The sequence below is a fragment of the Lactuca saligna genome, chromosome 7, assembly GCF_052625555.1.
Source record: "Lactuca saligna cultivar CGN05327 chromosome 7, ASM5262555v1, whole genome shotgun sequence".
Classification (NCBI taxonomy): domain Eukaryota; kingdom Viridiplantae; phylum Streptophyta; class Magnoliopsida; order Asterales; family Asteraceae; genus Lactuca; species Lactuca saligna.
Genome location: NC_136423.1, coordinates 173,716,518 through 173,737,563, shown reverse-complemented (window position 1 = coordinate 173,737,563; position 21,046 = coordinate 173,716,518). Strand labels below are relative to the sequence as shown.

The window sequence follows — 21,046 nt, the reverse complement described above, 5'->3', positions numbered from 1 at the left end:
AATGTTAATAAATTTAGTCAAAGGTACATAGTGTGTTCTTAAAATTTCGATTGTGATTACGGCATTCCTCTTCGCAATTCGAGTTTTGAGAACATAGCAAATAAAACATTATGCGTCGTGTCCCATACGCTTCGGGTATAGGATCGATTGCGAATGCTTTAATGTTTGACCATTCTAAAATTTTCCAAATGTATAGTGCATTTAGAGGGAAAAGGGACTAGAATTGGTTTTGACTAAAATAATTAAACAACTATCAAAGGACAATCCAAAGTTCGACGAGGATTGGTCGCTTGCGAGTAGTTGGAAGTATAGTATTGGAAATTATGGAAGTGTTTCCATATTGGATGGACGATATCGACATCATTACGAATAGATAAGATTCTATTAAGAATGAGTTGTCATATAGAAAATATGGAAGTGTGTCCATGTTGGGAAGTAAAATCTATGTCTAGATTAGAAACTTTATGCGAAAGGATGTTCAAAGGAATGTACTTTGAGTGAGAGACATCATATCTAAGGAATTGTCTTGTAACAATCTCCGATAGAGGAATTTATAATATCATTGGCAATAGTCTTTGAGACTTTGGTGCAGTGACATTACAAAAGGATCGTTGCATAAAGTGTTAGAATCTAGTATATTCTATAAGTAACAAGAATTTGACATTCTTACACTTAAGAAAATGGATTTGGTGTTGTAAAATGAGAATGATTGGAAATGTGTTCAATTTGTCTATTTCGCAAAAGTAAGAACCATAGGTAAACATTGTGTGCATGCTAGGAGCATGGGACAAGTGTTGGAGTTCAAATGCGAAGTTGATTACCCGAAACGACAAATAATGAGTAATCGATATGGTGATAAATAAAACGTGTTTTGTTTATACTCAAAGGTTTGAGGCCATATGGGATTAGTATTATTCTTGTGTTTCACCTTGCATGTTTTGACTTCCAGAATAATTGAGTTTATTAAGAATAATCGAATTATTCAAACGGGCCACAGTCGTTCATATGTTGGAAGTAGATATGAATGAAGACTGTCGTGAATTGGTGTGTGGATTGTCTAGAAGAGTATTAGACATAAGCAAATGTTTGCTGCAACGTTCATGAGTGCTTATGAATATGATTTGAGCATTGGATTAAACCCACGCTCACTTGGATCACTCCATGAATTGTATTACGAGTGATTGGTGAGACGATAACATCTTATATTCTTGAAACCGAGATGTGTGAGTTGTATCTTGCGAATCGGTTGCACATTGATAATATGTAAACGCACTAGTAACTTGGTGTCATAAAACATATTGTTGTGTGTGATTTGGTTAGTGAGTGCAAGCAAGCATTGTATCAAAGTTTATCCGTTCCTTTTATCCAAGGTAGGATAAAAGCGATATCTTTGGGCCCCTCGATGGTTTAGTGATGACATACGTAAATGCTCGGCCGGGCTAGGGCTAATTTGATTTGTTCAATTAGTCTGTCGTCATAAATCGGAAATCGAGATATAGTACAAAGAGAATGATTTAAAATCATATCTCATACGATATCTAGAATGGAGGAATATATGATCCCTTATCTAAGGACACACGTATCTGATATGATCAGAGTTGACAGCGGCTTTGGAAAGCTACGATTGCAGATCAGGATCTGAAGTCATACGCAGAATAGTTGTTAGACTTATCCAAGTGGGAGACTGTTGGATTAGTGTCTAAGTCCATAACTATTTTGGTATGTACTTGACCCGATGGTGCATGGTCCTTTTGGGTTGCCTTCACCAAAGCAACTTGATTGGAGAAATGAATAAAGAGAGAGAGGATAATATGATTTATTAATATGTTATAAGAATAATATATTAAAGGAGAAATCATATTTGTTTAATTAATATTGGTCAATAATTAATTAAGAATTTGTTTTGTGATCAAATGTAATTAATTAAACTAGAGGGGCTGAATTGTAATTATGTGATAGTTACAAAATAAGGTAAGGATTATCTTATATATATGGTGAACGAATTTGAGGTGTAAATCCCTTAGAATTCGAGTATGATAAGGATTCAAGGATTATCTTATTGGTTGCTTAATGGATAATCAACTAGATAAGGATAATGACTGAAACCCTATCTCTACACCTATATAAACACCCCTAGGGTCATGAATTCGTGTATCCCTTCCCAAGAGGTCCTAGATACGAATTCTAACCTCTCACTTCTCTCCTTATACCTTCTCCACTTGCTTATGGTGTTTGTGAGCCATTAGAGGAGTGACACTTGTGACTCTAAGCCTTCCAAAGTCAATACAAGGAGATTTGGGATTGTTATTGCTACATAACAATCAAGGTAACACTATAAACTTATTCTCATGTTAATATGATTATATGTATGCTAGAATTAGGGTTTATAGTCTTGGATTCAAAGCATGTACAATAGAGAAACCTAGATCCAAGCATTAGGGTTTGTATGAGCACATAGGATGTCTTATGACCAAAACCCATCAATAACACACTCACCAAATGATCTAGGGTTTCGTGGGTTAAGTTCTGGACAATGGGGGATGGTGTAACAACCCGAAATCTTCATTCGGTAAAACCCAAGAGTCAATCCTTTCAAGTTATAAGTCAAGTTCACTTTTATTGGTTTTTGAAAAACTTAAAGTTCGTTTGATTATTTTAATAATTAATCTTTAAACAAACGGGTGAACGAATGGGCCGTCTCGAGTCTTGAAATTTCAAAATCGCGAATACCACATAGCTTAGAAGTTCACGGCCAAAAATTTATGTTTGGGCCGTAAACACCCTCAAAAACCGTAAACTCATGCCTTAAGCATGAGTTTACTCCCCAAAGTAGATCACTTTTCATTTTACCCAAAAGAGTAAACTCCAAAAACTCTCTCAAGTATCATCCACGTTTTTGCTCAAAATCATCAATCTAGTAAGTGTTTCTAGCCCTCTCAAGTTAGTATAACACTTAATCTAGTGATTATACATCCTTTAATCCATCCATTTATGTGTTTTAACTAGTTTTCCAAAACACCAAGAACACACATTAGTGTTCTTGGACTTTAAGTTCACTTCAAGCTTCCACAAAGTAAGTACTTCTATCCTAGAGACATTTAAAGCTTGCTACACATATAAATACCAAAGAAAAGTCCCAAGAACACCAAGAACAAGGTGTTCACGATTTTGGGAGGCTCATAAAACCGTAAACACCAAGTATAGTGCCAAAGGGTGCTTTAGGGTGTCTAGATGCTTCACAATGCCTTAGGGACTTGTCTAGATCCATCCTTGATGAATCTATCACACAAAAAGCACAAAAATCCTACATTCATATGTGTTTACGGTTTGGGGATCTCCCAAAACTGTAAACACCTTAAAAGTTGTATAAATGTCCCATAAAAGTCCCATAGTTATTCCTTATGTCTAAATCTAGCCTAGACTATTGCCATGATTGAGCTAAGGACTTGAAAAACCCAAATACCATAAACTTATGAGTTTAAGGTAGTAAACTCATGGAGAAATGGTCCTTAGACCGTAAACACCACTAAGGAGTGTTTTGATGCCACACAACACTTCCTAAGGCTTAAAAATGAAGTAGGAATGCTTAGATTGGCTTAGAAGTCTTCAAAGCAGCAAATGGTCAAAAGGTTAGGATTTTACTGCCATAAACTCAAGAGTTTACGACCGTAAACTCAAGGGGTGTTGGTCTTTAGGTAGTAAACTCAATTTAGAAGTGTTCCTTGAACCCCAAACACACTAGTCCTTCCCTACAACACTTAGATGCACTCCTTAGCACTTATAACTTATACCAAGTGTTTGTCATGTCCTAGAGTGTATTGAATTCTTTATTAGTTGTTTAAAGACTATTTGTTTATATACATATGTCTTAATATGTTATTAGGATCTTTGTGCGTGTCTAAGTCTTCACTTGACACCAAGCACTTATCTGACACTTCCTTCCGATCCACTTGCTACAGGTGAGTTCCTACCCCTTAATTAACGTTTTAAATGATTTTAAATGCCTTAATAGGGGGGAATACAAGTAGAAAACAACATGTTATTAAATCACTCATATGTATTTATAATTGTGTTTTCATCCAGTAGATTTCACATACTTCAAAATGTGATGTGTGAAATGGTTTTCTATCTTAAAAATACCATGTTATCAAAAGTATTACATTTGAAATGTTTGTTACAATGACATCAAGTCATTGTTATTTACTGTTCAAAACTCATAAATGTCATACAAACCATTTCTTTTACCTTCTTGTACAAAACTATATCTATATACTTATGTTCTTATATATGTATTGCTATTATAGTTTTCATCCTTCATTCAGTTTCCCACACTCTTGTGTAACAAGGGTGTATAAACCTGCTTGGATAATCAATTACCTTCCAGTTAACTATTATAGGGATAGTTAGGAGATATAAAACATTATTCCTATTACAAGGAAATTACACCAGAGTCAGTTCATTCATGAGTCTATACTATACATTACATGTTACATATATACATTTACATATATAGATTTATTTGTACACACTTACATGGATACTTGTACCAAGATTCACTAGGATGATTTACTAGTACATTAAGTGTAGATTGTCCTGCCCATCCCAGTTCAACGGGATGTCTAGACGTGACTAACCATTCCGGAACCCACCTGTTAGCAACAGTGGTAGATGAACATCTACGGATGCCTACGGTTATTACTTATATTAGGGGTACCTTTACGAGACTAACCATTCCTTTAGCCTAATGTTCGCTACAGAGGTAAATGACCATCTACGAATGCGTACGGTTAATACTCATATTAGGAGTAACTTTACGGGACTAACCATTCCTTAAACCTGTTGCAGCTATAGAGGAAAATTGAACAATCTACGGATGTTCAAAGGTTATACATTTCGCTAGTCGTGATGTCGTGTTAATCCTAATACAAAAGGATAACACTTACATGATTCTATTTTTCCTATTACTTTTATTTTGATATATTCACATAAACGGAAAGGTAGACTTTATTTTGTTAAATAGTAGTTATAGAGGGGAAAACCATCTTTGTTATAGCAAAACATACGAGTCTTGGTAGAAGACTACTTTCCATACATTTGAGTCTTGGTAGAAGACTACTTTCAAAACATACAAGTCTTGGTAGAAGACTACTTTCCATACAAGTCTTGGTAGAAGACTACTTTTAAAACATTCGGGCCTTGGTAGAAGGCTACTTTTTATACTGATAGGAATCATAAGAATTTGCTAGGGTATTCAAACGCTTTCAACTGCTTTCAGACAGTTCATACTTATAAAATCTTTTTCCAAAGGTTTACAAGTCATTACTTTACAGTTTTACAAATCAAAGACACATTAATACTTATGAATTCACCAGCTTTTTGGCTGATACTCGCTTTCAAAATAACTTGTATTCTCAGGTCACAAATAGACAGGTACGACGACCACGTTTTGTGAAGACAGAGAAATCAAGACTCCTATTTTATTTTGATTATTCATTATGTTGTCTTATATTATGAAAGAACACTTGTAACTATAATTATACTATTAATGCAATGGATGATTTTGTTTCTTGTTTACTACTTTGCATTGTTATGATACATTCCATGATGTCCTCCACCCCGGAACGTTTCCGCCGTTCTTGGTTTTGGGGTGTGACAGATTGGTATCAGAGCATTGTTTATAGTGTATTAAGTATATCAACCCATAAAAGATATATTAACTATAAATACATTTGGGATTAAAACACTCTATCTGAGAGTTCATACTTTTAAATAATAAAATATTTAACAAAGTATACGTGCCTGCATTCATACTAAAATCCGTGTCACAATGACAAGAACAAAAGTATTATGATTGTTGAATATCACAGGTAAGCTCGGGGATGTATGGTCAGTCTTGGGAGTGGCATAGCCTGATCAACTATGTTATTCTGAGGAGTGATTAGCATATACCCAAGAATGGTTGTGATGTGTCAACAAGTCTAAAAACTTACCAACACCACTACAATGAGAACATTATAACAGAACCTAAGTCTAAAATACCATAGGGGTGTTTTGTGTTACTATAATTACTTACTTGAGAACTAAAAAGGATCTTCATTACTTTTGTGCACAAGCTAATGAAACATAAATGGATTTCGAATTGCACAAAAATCAAAAAAACACCAGATTCATAACAAACCACATACATAACCTTGATTTCAAATATTTGAACTAAAGTAAACCTATCCACCTGATTCGTAAAAAACCTGCATCAAATCTTATTTCACCATACTCGAATCTACTCGATACAACTTTCCACGATTGTGAATCAGTGATCGGAGATGATGAATTGAAGAAGACGATGATGAATTGTTGATAGCAGATTTACACAAAGGGATTGGTGAGAGCGGAAGAAGCTAGTGGTTGGAGCAATAGATGTTGGGGACGACGATTCTACACTCATCGGGAACATTGGAGAGAGAAGACGTCGATGTGTTGAAAGGGGAGGGGTAGACGGTGGGGGAGTTAGCTGGAGGTGGAAGCGTGGCGTAAGAGAAACATCGGTGAAGAAAATGGGAATGAGAAGTGTTAGGTTTAGATTTCTTTTTATTTTATTTTTGATATAAATAATAAATAAATAAATAAAAATTTAATTAAAAAGGGAATGAATGAGGGTAAATTAGCCTTTCTAAACGGATAGGAACCAAGCGTGCAACAAAAATATAAAATAGGGACCGTCCGAGTTAAAAAAGTTCTTAGGGACTAAGCACGCAGATTACCCTACACCACAGCGACCATCCGTGTAATTTACCCTTTTTTTATTGTGCAACCATAACCTTTCCCATATCATCCCACTCCTTTCCCCAAACTCCTGATTCTTACTTTAACAAGAGAATTTCACTGCACCACACCATTCCCTCTAGTCTTACTTGCATTGCATTGCAATCACATGGAAACCCTCTCAAATTCATTAAACTTTTACCTATTATTCATGGTCTTACTTGAGATCATGAATTCATGACAACATTTTGTCCCGAGATCACGTATCATTAACTGCGAATATGTAAGAACATTGGAAATTGACTATCTTCCGAACTCTGAATTTGTGTTAATCGCTAAACCACCACCTGTTTTGCCGATGAATTTCAATGAACAGAAGCATCATCTTATATACACTCATCGACGATGGAATTTCTAGTTGTTCTTTACAAATATTATTTTAAAACAATTGTAACAAGTCTAATTGTGTAGCTTGTTTGTGTAGAACTTAGACAGATATACATAGAAATCACTTATACCAATTTCTATCTAGGTTGAAGATACGTAACAGATAAGTGATTTGATGAACTCCATTCAGGATTACTAGATGAACAATCTGCTTCTTGTGGTCTTCTTCTTTCTGTATAAAAACCCGGTTGTTTAGGTTCATGTAACGGAATTTGACTACCTAACATAACAACCACCAAAGGCATATCTGGTCTATCTTCAGGATACTTTTGCACACATAGTAAACCAATATGAATTGCTCTCTTCACTTGTGTGTGTACGTATGAACCCTTAATAGTGTCATCCATCAATTCCAATTGCTTCCCATTTTTATACAGCCTCCATGCCTAACCAACATATGTCATGTTAATACATAAAAAAAAATGAAATATTTCAAGACTTTTACGTGTTGAAAATTGAAACTTACGTGTCCTAGAAGATTAAGATCATGATTTGCATGACGAAATCCTCTATTTTTCTTTCCATTTATTATCTCTAACACCAATACACCAAAGCTGAAGACATCAGATTTAGTGGAGTAAATCCCATCAATGGTGTACTCTGGTGCCATGTAGCCACTACAAGAAATAAAATGTACAAAAATCAATTAGTTTTTTATTAGGTGTAATTAAAGATTAAAGTTTATCCATTTATATAAGTTCTTACTATGTTCCCATTACTCTTCTTGTATTTGCTTCTGTTTTACTTCCTTCCATACTTCTTGCCAAACCAAAGTCTGAAATTCTTGGATTCATATCTTTATCTAACAATATGTTGCTAGCTTTTAAATCCCTATGAATGATTCTTAATCTGGAATCTTGATGAAGATACAAAAGACCCCTTGCAATTCCGGTTATAATAGTGTAGCGTTTTGACCAATCAAGTGTCTTTCTTTTTCTTTCATCTGTTCAAATATTATCAGCCATATTAATATATATAGTGACGTTAATAGATAAGGTAAAGAATAGTGGTGAGGATTAAAGAGAAACGCACCAAAAATAAATGAATTCAAGCTTTTATTGGGCATGTATTCATAGATCAACATCCTTTCATCTTCTTCAATGCAACATCCTAAAAGCCTCACAAGGTTTCGGTGTTGAAGTTTAGCAATACATTTAACTTCATTCTGAAACTCATCTAGTCCTTGTTTTGATTTTCTTGAGTGTCTCTTCACAGCAATTTCTATCCCTTCCAATGTTCCCTGTAAATCATGATAATTTTTATTTAGTAATTCTAAAGAGATTTTGTAGAAATCAAATCATTTATAAACTGTGGATTTGGTAGATTTTTTTAACGAGTAAGGAGTTGTTTCTTTTTAACTTAATGGGCTTAATAAGTTAAGCACTTAATCCGTAGACATTAACCATTTACCTATTTCCTTTTTTTTCGCCTCCCAACTACTTCCACGTTAAAAATGATGAATATCGTTAAAATTTAAGAGTAAAATGCTTATTTAGTCTGTTTCAGATTCAGACAGTTCATTCAGTTTAGAAAAGAAACAAACCTTATAGACAGGCCCATAACCACCTTCTCCGAGTTTACACTCATCTGAAAAGTTGTTTGTTGCATTGGCTATTGTGTTGAATCCAAACACTGGCAATTCCCAATCTTCCCTCTCGTTATCAATAGCAAAGTTGATTTCACGAACAAGATTAGTTATTCCTGTAGAGATAATTTATTATAATCTTTATTGAGACAAAAAAGTTAAAGGTTTTGAATAGGGTTAATGTCATTAAATAGTTACCAAGTTTCAATTTTGTTTAATTTGTGTAAAAATATAAAGTATAACTTGTTTACAAGTTTGATTATAGATTTGAGACGTGGCAACAAATTTTAAATGTTGTAATTAAATAGTAACCAACCTTCATTTTTGTTCCACCTACGCACCTCTATTTTTTAAAAGGTTTGACTACTAATGTTTATTTTGTTCAATTGCTATAAAATAATCTTCCATAGTGAAAATTGTGTACCACTATATAATCAATAAAATGGGGTTTAATATATAAGATGGACAAAATGACCCTAAATCCAACATGGTAGAGGTTAGATAGAGAGCATTATGAAAAATTCCACCACCATATAAAAAACATAAACAATAATGATTTTTATTATTATCAAATTTTCATCTATTTTCAACCATACACTCTAAGCATTCCCATAATGGGTTGATTTTTAAACTTCAACACATCTCTACTATTACAAAAATCTTTTCTCAATATATTTAATTATTATATTCACATTTTTCTATCCTTTTATATTTATACTTTTATAAAACAAAAATTTTAATTTAATTATAAAAAATATAAGTTTATAGTAAACCTCTAAAGGAATTACCTTTCTTCTTCTGCCTCCTCTTGTAGAAAACAAACAAGCAAAATCCGAGTATCACAGCAAATCCCACGAGCACCGGAATCACTATAATCCTAACTTTCCTCTTCGCTTCAGCATTCCTATCTGTCACATAATGAAATTTAAAATTTCAATAAAAAAAAATATTAAAACTCAACCAATAAAAAAAAAAAAAAATCAAATTCCAAATTCCAATCTTACGTAATTCCGAAGCAGCCATTCTCACAAAAACATCTTGCCCATTTTCACCATAAACCCTAATATCCATCAACTTATCCAACCAAATCAAACACCCACTTCCTGTTCTAACATCGATACTCGAATACGCTGTGCAATTACAATCCCTTAAACAAATCCTCTCACATTCTTCAAGATTCATACTCACATTATACTGAGTTTTTCTCGTGTCCGGCAACTTCACTCCGGCCATCCTCACAAACCCATCGCCGCCGTCGGCACAGCCCAGCTCAGCTTTCCTCACACACCCATTTGACCAATCTGCTCTTTGCCATTCATCCGGGAACCTCGGAACAAACCCTCTCATACACCCACAAGCTTGATTCTCACGAATGTTGCAAACACCATAAGGACCACATAATCCATATCGATCACAATTATCCATTTGTGCAGTCAAATAAAGATCCCATACTTGCCTTCTTTCGATCCATATGAGTCGCTGAATCGCACCACTTGGATTCAAAATCATTCGGGAAATTGTGAAGTTGTTCACAAGCTCGTATTTGTAATAAAGTTCCCTTGAATTCAGCTCGAATCCGAATGTGTAGATATCATTTTGTTGTAAATTTGGCATCCCGCTGAATCGTAATCCGTTCCATGGACCAGAATTGAATCTCACTTCTGAACCTGCTCTTAGAAGAATCTGCGGGTACCCTTCGGGATCGAACCCGTTTGTGTATTCACCTGCTGAAGGATCGGTTTCGGTTTTCCATGCTACGAGGTTCTTGTTTATTCCTCTTACAAAATCAATCCCGAATTTCATACTTGGAAGAAAGGTATTTCCGGGATAATCGAAGCTTTGCCATATGTAACTATCCGGATTTGTATCGCCGGAGTTTCTTATCATAAGGTTTCCGGTGTCGAGAAGTTTTGCTACCGGATTATTTCCGATTTCCGACGAGTTTGACGACCAGATTACGTTTTTTGTACGATTAAGGAGTGTGAGAGTTCCGTTATCGCTGAGAAACAATACGCCGGAGGTGTCGTTGAGTGGAGTTTCTCGATTGGCTACCCATACGACTGTCGTGACGGTTATTTTGTTGTACCATATTCCGAAATATCGATTTGTTGAAGTGTTTGTGGGACTGAAAAATCCCATTCTGAAGGTTTCCTCGTCGGAGATGATGGTTTGGCCGTCGGTGAGGTTGCGGTTGACGGTGATTGTGCTTGATGATGAGGTGGCGAAGAGAGTTGAAACGGTGGCGATAAACAGGAAGAAGGAAAAGGCTGCCATATTGATAGGTGGGTGACGATGATTCGTTTTTTTGACATTTACAAATACTTGGTTTTGTAGTTTTGAAATTTTGAATAGTTGACTTTTTGGATTTGGATTACCATAAATACCCCTCGTGACTAAGTTTCATTCTTTAAATTAGCTTTTGCGTTTTTATTTGAAGGACAGTGTACATTTGGGGTCAAAATAGACTTTTAAACATCCTCGGATCTTCTGGTTTTGGAGGCAAAGACAACCCTAGCCAACTAGTTTTAACTTGAATTAGACTCCATAGGTAATACAATTTTTAAGTTACGACAATAAAACGATAATGGAACATGGCTGAGTTGTGATATACAAAATTGAGAATAGGAATTGAATCACGTGTTTATTATGATTAAACATGTGTTTAATGGAGAATAGGTGATTATATGAAAATTTTTGAGGAGTTTAATCATCATTAAATGGAGAGAATAAAGTGATGCATGGGGAGATCTAGTAGAGTGAGAGGTAACACATAACACAGATTATTCTTCAAATTTTCTCGTTAAATGTAAATTTAATATAAATTTGTTGGTAATCCGTAATTGGTTTTAGCGACGAATTTGCCACTGAATAATGTCTATAATCATTGTTAAAGTGTAGATGGAGTTGAGTATTCTTTAATTGGCTTTAAACCTTGTTATTGTTGTAACTTAAAAATTGTACTTCAAGAAGTGAAGATTAATATTAGATGTTTAATGGGTTGTGAGTTTTAAAAGTAAAATTGTATATGTATTAGTGATGCGGTAATAATGTAGCATGTCCATTGAACTCTACACTCTACAGGGTTATAAATGCCTTAAGTGGCTACATAAGGATAACATAAGTATATACTAATTACAAGTAATAAGTAAATATAAGATAAGTGTAAGCAGGAAAATACCATATTATTTTATGGAATTTATAAGCAATGGGGATGTTTGTCATGATTTGAAAATTGTTGGTTAAAAAATAGTATATATTTGGTTATGTAATAATTCAGTCTCCTAGTTTCATATTATAGGTGGATGAGAGAATGATCGTAAAAATTGGAGTTTTGTGAATAATGAACATACAGAAGTGGAGTGTAGTAAACCCACGTCTCATTGTCTATTTTTTTTTTTTAAATCTTGACGCGTTCCCAAAGGCCAAAAAATGAAAAAGGTTTACAAATATGAACATGAGAATTTAAAAGTGAGGCTTTGAATAATTCAAACCAATTTCAACCATTGAGCTTTTCTCATCATTTTAAATCCATTTGACTTTTCAGAGTAACGTTCCACGGTTTGACTCTCCATATCAAACCAATACAATACAATATCTGTAAAGATTTTCAAATCGATTTTACATTTTAAATCAAAATTTTGTCCTTGAAAGTCTATTATGGTGTCTCTCTTTTCATATGTGACATAGTTTATGGGATTAAATTCATTATGTAAAAAAATTAAGTATTTTAAACTAATACGTAACAACATTTTACCTCAACCTAGAACATTGTAGTCTTAAGTCTAGGGCATTTTGGTCTTTTCATGAGTAGTGGATGACTTATGGTGAAGGGCACTAGACTGTTCTTTGGCATTTGTGGTTATGAGATTATGAGTTATGACCGACTTTTTTTTGCATGTGACTATATCGACTTGAATTTTTAAATAGACTTTTGATGAAGACATATGTATACATGCAAGATGTTATGTAGTTTTCAACTTAATAACGCAACTTTAATACGTGTACATGAAATCATGCATAGCTTGATATAAAAATTTTGTATCGTTTTGTATTTGTAGTAAAAAAAAACTTAAAGTTTGTTATATCAATGCATCTATTAAAATAATCACTATGATATACCTTAATTTGAAATTATGAAAGAAAATTGTGTGGAAAAAATAGTGTGATGAGCTTTTGAAAGCATTTTGATTTTTTATTTTTGATTTTTATATAAATAAAAATCTTGAATTCTAGAGAGAAAAAGTTTGTATAGTAATAACACAATTTTAACTTTTATTTTTACAAAAAAAAAAAAAAAAAAAAAAAAAAGCTTTTAATCCAAAAGTATTTTAGAGCTTTTAACTTTTATTAATTTTTAGTTTTTGATTTTATATAACTTTACACATTCCAAAATCTTAAAAGAGAAATTAAATTGATTCCTACATTTTATGCTTACAAACATTACTACCCATTAATATTATTACAAGTGTCAACATTCCATATTTTTTTAACTATCTCATTAAAAGTATATTAGAAATATATCAAATCAAATTAAATTGAATGGTAGAATAATGATACGTATCATTATATTAATGGGTAGGAATATATGTAGGTATAAAAAGTAGGAATCAATTTAATTTCTCATCTTAAAACTATTTTTATAGAACATTAAATTATGCACAGATAATACAATTTCTGGTTTTAGATTTCAGTATCATACTAGTTTTTACAAACATATCTTAACTTAACTTGTGGTTAGATGATTACCAATGGCTCATTTTGATTGGAGGTGGTGGACCCTTGCTTGCTATAATAACACCATTTGCAATAATTAACATGTGGTTCATGCATTAGCCCCGAATTATCGGAATCAGTTTTCCAAGATTTTGTCAATTGGTTTGAAAATATCGAAATTGTTGGTGACATTCTAGAGAAATGGTACATATCAACAGAACATTCTTACATCAATTATATAAGAAAATCTATGTCAATCATATAACTTTTTTCTAACGTTATCGATTTTTTTTTGTTTATTGTAAAGCAATGTTCGTTTATATTTTCTTTATTAATTAAAGTATGTTATCTTCCATTAATATTTTAAACAGTCATATTTGAGATATCGTTTGAGGATAATCAATGTTCGTCTGGTAACCTTGAATGATGAGGGAGCAAATTTTACAATAGTAAGATCCATTGTGTTCCACTATATATCGACAATTGAGTCGATCGAATGTGAAAATTTTTAACACCACTTAATTAATGCTCATGGGGTCACGCGTTGTATGTCTCCTTCACTGCAGTGTTTCCACATCCTCACTAATCAATAAAACTCCATGAAAATAAAAATGTGTTTTTTTACCTTAACCTCAGTTGAAGTTATCCATGAAAATGATGTTAACATACGACTACAAGAAACATATTCGTTAGCGGTTACACCAATAGCGGCGACATATCACATTGTCGCCGCTAAAGGTAGGTGTCGCCGCTAATAGCCCATGACACAGATTCGCACTTTAACGTTCTGGTAAATTAAGACCATCCGATCGTGTTTCTAATCCAACGGCTAGGATACTCGAGGAATGCAAAGAAGCAATACCAGCGACAATAGTCGCCGCTAAAGACCTAATCGAGTCGCCGCTAATTGTCGAAAATGTTGACAATTGCTGACACGAAAATGTAGACAATGTCAACGTACTTCAAAATATTTCTTCATCCGATGCTCCACTTTTTTTCGATTTCAGCATGTACTTTCAAAATTTTCTTAGAGTCATTGTTGATGTAAAAGTGCAACTGAAGTTCCTCCGCCAACTGGTAGAGTCAATGATGTTTCTGATTGCGAGACTGGTTACGATGAGATGGGTTCTGATTATGATACCGAAGAAGACACTGAAGGATATGAGGAAGATTCTGATTAGAATAGTTCTTATCTAATACGTGCTTGTAATATGAACTTTATTTGGATTCCTAGTTTAAATAGAAATGTTTATTCCAATGTAAATGTTATTTCTATGTAATGTGTATGTGTAATAAAAGTTGTATCTATATATCTTATAATTTTTCAGGAAATAATGTCAATATGGTTTTTGTTTGTGTATATCATGGTTGTTGTTATGGGTCGTGGACACGGGGGTGATGGAGCTTAGGACCCACCTTTCCCAGGTGGTAGAGATGTTAGTCATCATGATCAGGACCGTAAGTCTTATTATGAATTTTTACTTACTATTTTTATTCAATTATTATAAATTAAATACCGTTTATAATATTTTTTTATTATATTAATAGTTGAGCAATGTCCACGTAGGAAAGCCTGAGGCAAAGCCAAAACTATAAAGCTTGAAAGAGCGCTCTTACAGAATAAGGGCAAACCAATTACCATTGATTATGATAGGGATATAACATATGATCTCGTAGGAGAGCCGAAAGACATGTTTTCACGAGAAGTTGGAAAAACAATGTGGCATATGGTCCCTTTTAATAAATGGACATGGAAAAATGTTTCCCTGTAATAAAGGACATCGCAATATAACAACTAGGGGTAATTATTTATTTAAAAATATTTTATATGGTTAATTATGACCATTGTTTTTACTTGGTTAACTTTTTTTTTTGTAGACAAACTTTGATTTGGATTAGATGTACCAAGATATAGAAGCTAATATGTTGACAGTGAGTTTTCAAGCAGCTTTGTTAAAAGGTTATCGAGACCGTAAAGTTGATGCAAAAGAATATTTTTTGGCAGTCGGAGGTATGATAATATCGCGAGAGCATTAGTCAACCCTCCATAAGGTATGGATGTTGATAATTGGAAGAAAGCAGTTGAGTATTTCCAAATGGACGAACACAGAATTGCATCAGATAGGAACAAAAAAGTCCGTAAAATGCAAACAAACGTGAATCGTGGGGGGTCGATTTCGTATAGAAGTATTTGCTATAAGAAGGTAACATCCGATACATGTAATTATTTATTTAAAATACAATCTAATTTTTAATGTTCAACAGAACTTTAAGAGAGTAGAAACGTTTCGCAAGGCTCAAACCGATAGGGATGGTGTATTTGTTACTACCAAGGCGAAACAACAATATATAAGTATTTAATTATAATTGTATCATATAATTAGGTGTTTATTTATACTTAATTGTTACTCACTTTTGGGAATTACGGAATCGGTCAGTCGAAGAGCTCTTAGAACAAACCCAAGGTGAAAGTGAGTTAACACCCATTCAAGAAAGAGCTGCTTTTGAGAAAGTATTAGGAGAGCGACGTGGCCATATCAGAGGCATCGGTCATAAACCTTCTGCTCTCCCATCGATTTCACAACCATCGCAACCATCACAATCTACTTTGGTTTTTTATCTTAATTTAAAAATAGCAATCTACTTTGGCATCACAAAATGCATGTTGATTTGGTAATTTTGGTTTTGTGGTGATTATTTGCTAAAAGCTTTAGTAATTAGATTTTTGTCCCAAGTGTAAGAAATAGCAATGTACTTTGGCTTTTTGTCTTGGTTGAAAAATAGCAATCTACTTTGGCATCATAAAATACATGTTGATTTGGTAATTTTGGTTTTGTGGTGATTATTTGCTAAAAGCTTTGGTAATTAGGTTTTTGTCCCAAGTGTAAGAAATAGCAATGTATTTTGGTTTTTTTTTTGTCTTAGTTTAAAAATAGCAGTCTACTTTTGCATCATAAAATGCATGTTGATTTGGTAATTTTGGTTTTGTGGTGATTATTTGCTAAAAGCTTTAGTAATTGGGTTTTTGTCCCAAGTGCACGAAATAGCAATGTACTTTTGTTTTTTGTCTTAGTTTAAAAATAGCAATCTACTTTGGCATCATAAAATGCATGTTGATTTGGTAATTTTGGTTTTATGGTGATTATTTGCTAAAAGCTTTGGTAATTGGGTTTTTGTCCTAAGTGCAAGAAATAGCAATGTACTTTGGTTTTTTGTCTTAGTTTAAAAATAGCAATCTACTTTGGCATCACAAAATACATGTTGATTTGGTAATTTTGGTTTTGTGGTGATTATTTTCTAAAAGCTTTGGTAATTGGGTTTTTTGTCCCAAGTGCAAGAAATAGCAATGTACTTTGGTTTTTTTGTCTTAGTTTAAAAATTGCAGTCTACTTTGGCATCATAAAATGCATGTTGATTTGGTAATTTCGGTTTTGTGGTGATTATTTGGTAAAAGCTTTGGTAATTGGGTTTTTGTTCCAAGTGCAAGAAATGGCAATGTACTTCGGTTTTTTGTCTTAGTTTAAAAATAGCAATCTACTTTGGCATCATAATATGCATGTTGATTTGGTAATTTTTGTTTTGTGGTGATTATTTGCTAAAAACTTTGGTAATTGGGTTTTTGTCCCAAGTGCAAGAAATAGCAATGTACTTTGGCTTTTTATCGTACTTTTAAAAATAGCAATGTACTTTGATAGTTTTTGTTTATGTTTGATTATTTAACTTATAAGTTTATATATGTTGTTATTTATTATGTAGTTGAAAAATCTTCGGGCAATACACAATGAACCGACATCTAAGGATGAGCTTTACTCGTTTTTCAATCACATAATAATCGAGGAAACAATGGGAACGGAGATAATAGTATGTAGGGAAGAGCTTTATTTGTAAATTACACTTGTTGCCACACTTTCCTACTTGTTAGAATTATAAAACGTTTGATTGTTTTATATAATTACCAACGACACTATTAATATCGGATGTTATGTAATTACCGGCGACACTATTACCGGCGACAAATATCGTTGATTGAAAAAAAATAAAAAATGAAAATTGTTATTACCGACAATACTATCATTAGCGGCAACTTCATCATTAGCGGCGACAGGAAGTATTACCGACGACACAAGCATTAGCGGCGAATATTCTCTTTAGCGGCGACAAATTGAGCAATAGCGATGAAGCAGTAGTGGCGGCTTCTTACCGACAACGTGTCACGCTATTACCATTATCGGCGACATTGAGACCCTTGCCTTTTTCCTGTACAAGCTATTATATTTTACTTTTTCTCTATTAAAGCCATTGTATTTTGAAAAAAAAAAAATTACACCATGACCACCATGGCCTATTTTACAAGTCATCATGATTAAATGATTCTTTTTCATTAAATTAACAAATTTTTTTCTAATTTGAATATAGTAACATCATCTTTCCTTTTTTTGTTAGACAAAATTGCAAAAATGGTCCCTGTGGTTTGCAAATTTGTGAGGTTTTAGTCCAACAATGATTTTTTTTAAATTGGTGGTCATTTTGAGCTAGTTTCATTACGTTTTTTATGCCTCTAAATAGTGAAATGACTGTAATACCCTTAGGTTATTTGTTTTTCATTTCTTTTATTTTTTTAAAAATCTAAATTCTTATTTATTTATTTAACTAATTAAAAAAAGTCTCTCTCTCTCTCTCTCTCTCTCTCTCTCTCTCTCTCTCTCTCTCTCTCTCTCTCTCTCTCTCCGAGTCGTATACCCATTTCTTTCTTTTGTTCCCGATTTCAATGAACAAGAATGGGGCTGCTACCTCCGGCAATATGGAGATAGCCACTGCACCACCTGCTAGCCTCCATTCGACCACAAAACTCCACCGTGAAGAGCTACATCTCCGCCCACCATAAAACCATTCCAGCCTCACCCGATCTCTTTTTCTTTTAAAGTTTTGAAAACAAGAATGCAAAACAAAATAACCAAAACAACTCTTTGATTAATTGGAAAATCACTCAAAACCAATGTTTTTACATTCTGTTCTCATAATCATAAACTTGATTATGGACACGTATATATAGCCTAACATACCAACTTGTATTAGACTAGGAAATTTATGACCAACTTGCCATAAACTAAACTTTCCATAAATTAGATTGGTTGGACCCCAAGACTTAAGATTCCAACAATCATCCCCGAATCTCTAAGTCCTTCTAGAGAATTCTTCAACCCGATCAACATCCTATTATCTCTTTACACCACCCCAACCTCTTTATCAAGCTTGTTCTGAGAGCAACTTTCCACCTAACAACAAGACTAGGACACGACCACATTTACCGTCTTCCGTCACTCGCAAAACGAACCGAATCAAAGTCACCCGCTTTGACGTCTTCTCGTCTGTTTATTTTGTGCATCCGGTTGGTCTCTCTCTACCTTAGAACCAGCCCAATCAAGAAAAACCGAGGCTGCTGTTGAGATGCTTCAACTCATAATCAAAAACAATCCACACCCCCTTAAAACGAACTCGGTTCCCGCTGCGTCTGGCCCACAGTGAAAGGCTACGGTATTCTTGAAACCGACTCTCAAACCGGCACAGTCTTCAACTCGCTCTCATACCAATTAAAGTTTTGAAAACAAGAATGCAAAACAAAATAACCAAAACAACTCTTTGATTAATTGGAAAATCACTCAAAACCAATGTTTTTACATTCTGTTCTCATAATCATAAACTCGATTATGGACACGTATATATAGCCTAACAAACCAACTTGTATTAGACTAGGAAATTTATGACCAACTTGCTATAAACTAAACTTTCCATAAATTAGATTGGTTGGACCCCAAGACTTAGGATTCCAACATCTTTTCTGTTGATCTAAGCAACCCCAAACAAACCCCAATCCTTTCTCCTTTGTTCCTCTTTTACCACCGTTATATTGGGAAGACAGAAGCAACGGAGCTGTTGTGCTACCACTACTCGTCGTCGTTGTTGTGGTGGGCAGTCCCCACCACCACCTGTCACCACCCACAGTTCCATATGCAGGTATCCGGTGGGGCGACTTTAAACCCAAAAGAAACTTGATTTGGGTTAATTTTTGGATGAAATCAAAAGAAGATGATGGGATTAGAACTTCATATTTGCTCTGTTCTCTGCCACCAAGGATGAAGATTTTCTCCATTGATCTACTTAATTGATTATCATTGGCTCATATAATTAATCTGGTTTCAAGGATTTACTATCATGAGAAATATACGATCTTGAACAGACTTACCAATGGCAGTAAGGCGATGGTGGTAGACTGTAGTGGTGGTGGGATGTAATGGCAGTCGACGGTAGCTACGGCTGCTTCGTTTTCTTGCTGCTCCGATGAGTTCGACGAGGGGTTGATTGGAGGAGTAGGAGGGTGTTGACTCATTTTGGATTTCACAGAAAACTAGAGAGAGAGAGAGAGAGAGAGAGAGAGAGAGAGGTGGACCCTAAATTAGGTAATTATTTTATTTTTCATTTAAATTAAAAAGAAAAAGCATAAAAAATATATCATAAGGGCATAATAGTCTTTTCAGTTTATTGAGGGACCAAAAACGCAATTAAACTAGCTCAAAAGAACCACCAATCAAAAAAAGTTGTGGTTTTGATTAAAACCCCAAAATTTTGTATATCACAGGAACTATTTTTGCAATTTTGTCTTTTTTGTTAATACGTGGCATTTGTTGTTAGAAAATTTTGGAAAAGTTGTTAAATGTAGTGTTATTTTGTCCTTCTTTTCCTTTTCTGTATTTTTATTAGAAATTGATCATTGGTTCTCATAATAACAAACTTTTCTAATTTGACAACTTTGTTGTGTCCTTGTCTTTCTCTAAATTTTTTATAAAAATGGATTATTGGATCTCACAATAACAAATTTTTCTAATTTGACAACTTTGTTGTGTCCTTGTCTTTCTCTAAATTTTTTATAAAAATGGATTATTGGATCTCACAATAACAAATTTTTCTAATTTGACAACTTTGTGTAAAATAAAATGTTTATATGGTTTCTTTTTTTTTTTTTTTTTTTTTTTTTTTTTGCCTAATGGAACATTTTTTAATTTAAAATAAGATCGTTACGATTTAGATACTTTAGTATTAAAGTATTTTTTTAGTAGACAAAATACAAAAATGGTTCTTGTACTTACAAAATTATATGGTTTTGGTCCAAAAAATTTAATAATGTATTTGTGCTCCAATTTAGAATACCTTATATGGTTTTTATCCTTATGGTTGGGATTTTTGTATGGTTTTGATCCAACCCTCATGAAATGAAAAATATGTCTTTCATTACTTCTTTTTTAATTTTTATATTTAATTTTGTTATTATTTTAATTTAATTATATATATATATATATATATATATATATATATATATAGAGAGAGAGAGAGAGAGAGAGAGAGAAAGAAAGAAAGAAAGAAAGAGAGAAAGAGAGAGAGAGAGAGAGAGAGAGAGAGAGAGAGAGAAAGACAGAGATAAGTTCAATTGAGAAAATAAAAATTATGAAAATGGGGAATCATTATCAACTAATCACTTATTTTTGC

The 21,046-nt window shown here is 33.6% G+C and overlaps 1 protein-coding gene across 1 annotated transcript; it reads right to left on the bottom strand.

The window, feature by feature from the left end:
• Positions 1-7,122: 7,122 nt before the first annotated feature.
• LOC145004753 (G-type lectin S-receptor-like serine/threonine-protein kinase At4g27290) lies at positions 7,123-11,095 on the bottom strand. The gene is made up of 7 exons (XM_078963739.1): positions 9,796-11,095; positions 9,580-9,699; positions 8,750-8,907; positions 8,239-8,446; positions 7,912-8,149; positions 7,673-7,823; positions 7,123-7,592 (listed from the first exon to the last, which is right to left on the bottom strand). Exons 1-7 carry the CDS (start codon positions 11,063-11,065, stop codon positions 7,284-7,286), a joined length of 2,454 nt encoding a protein of 817 aa, XP_078819865.1. The 5' UTR covers positions 11,066-11,095; the 3' UTR covers positions 7,123-7,283.
• Between the last annotated feature and the right edge of the window lie 9,951 nt (positions 11,096-21,046).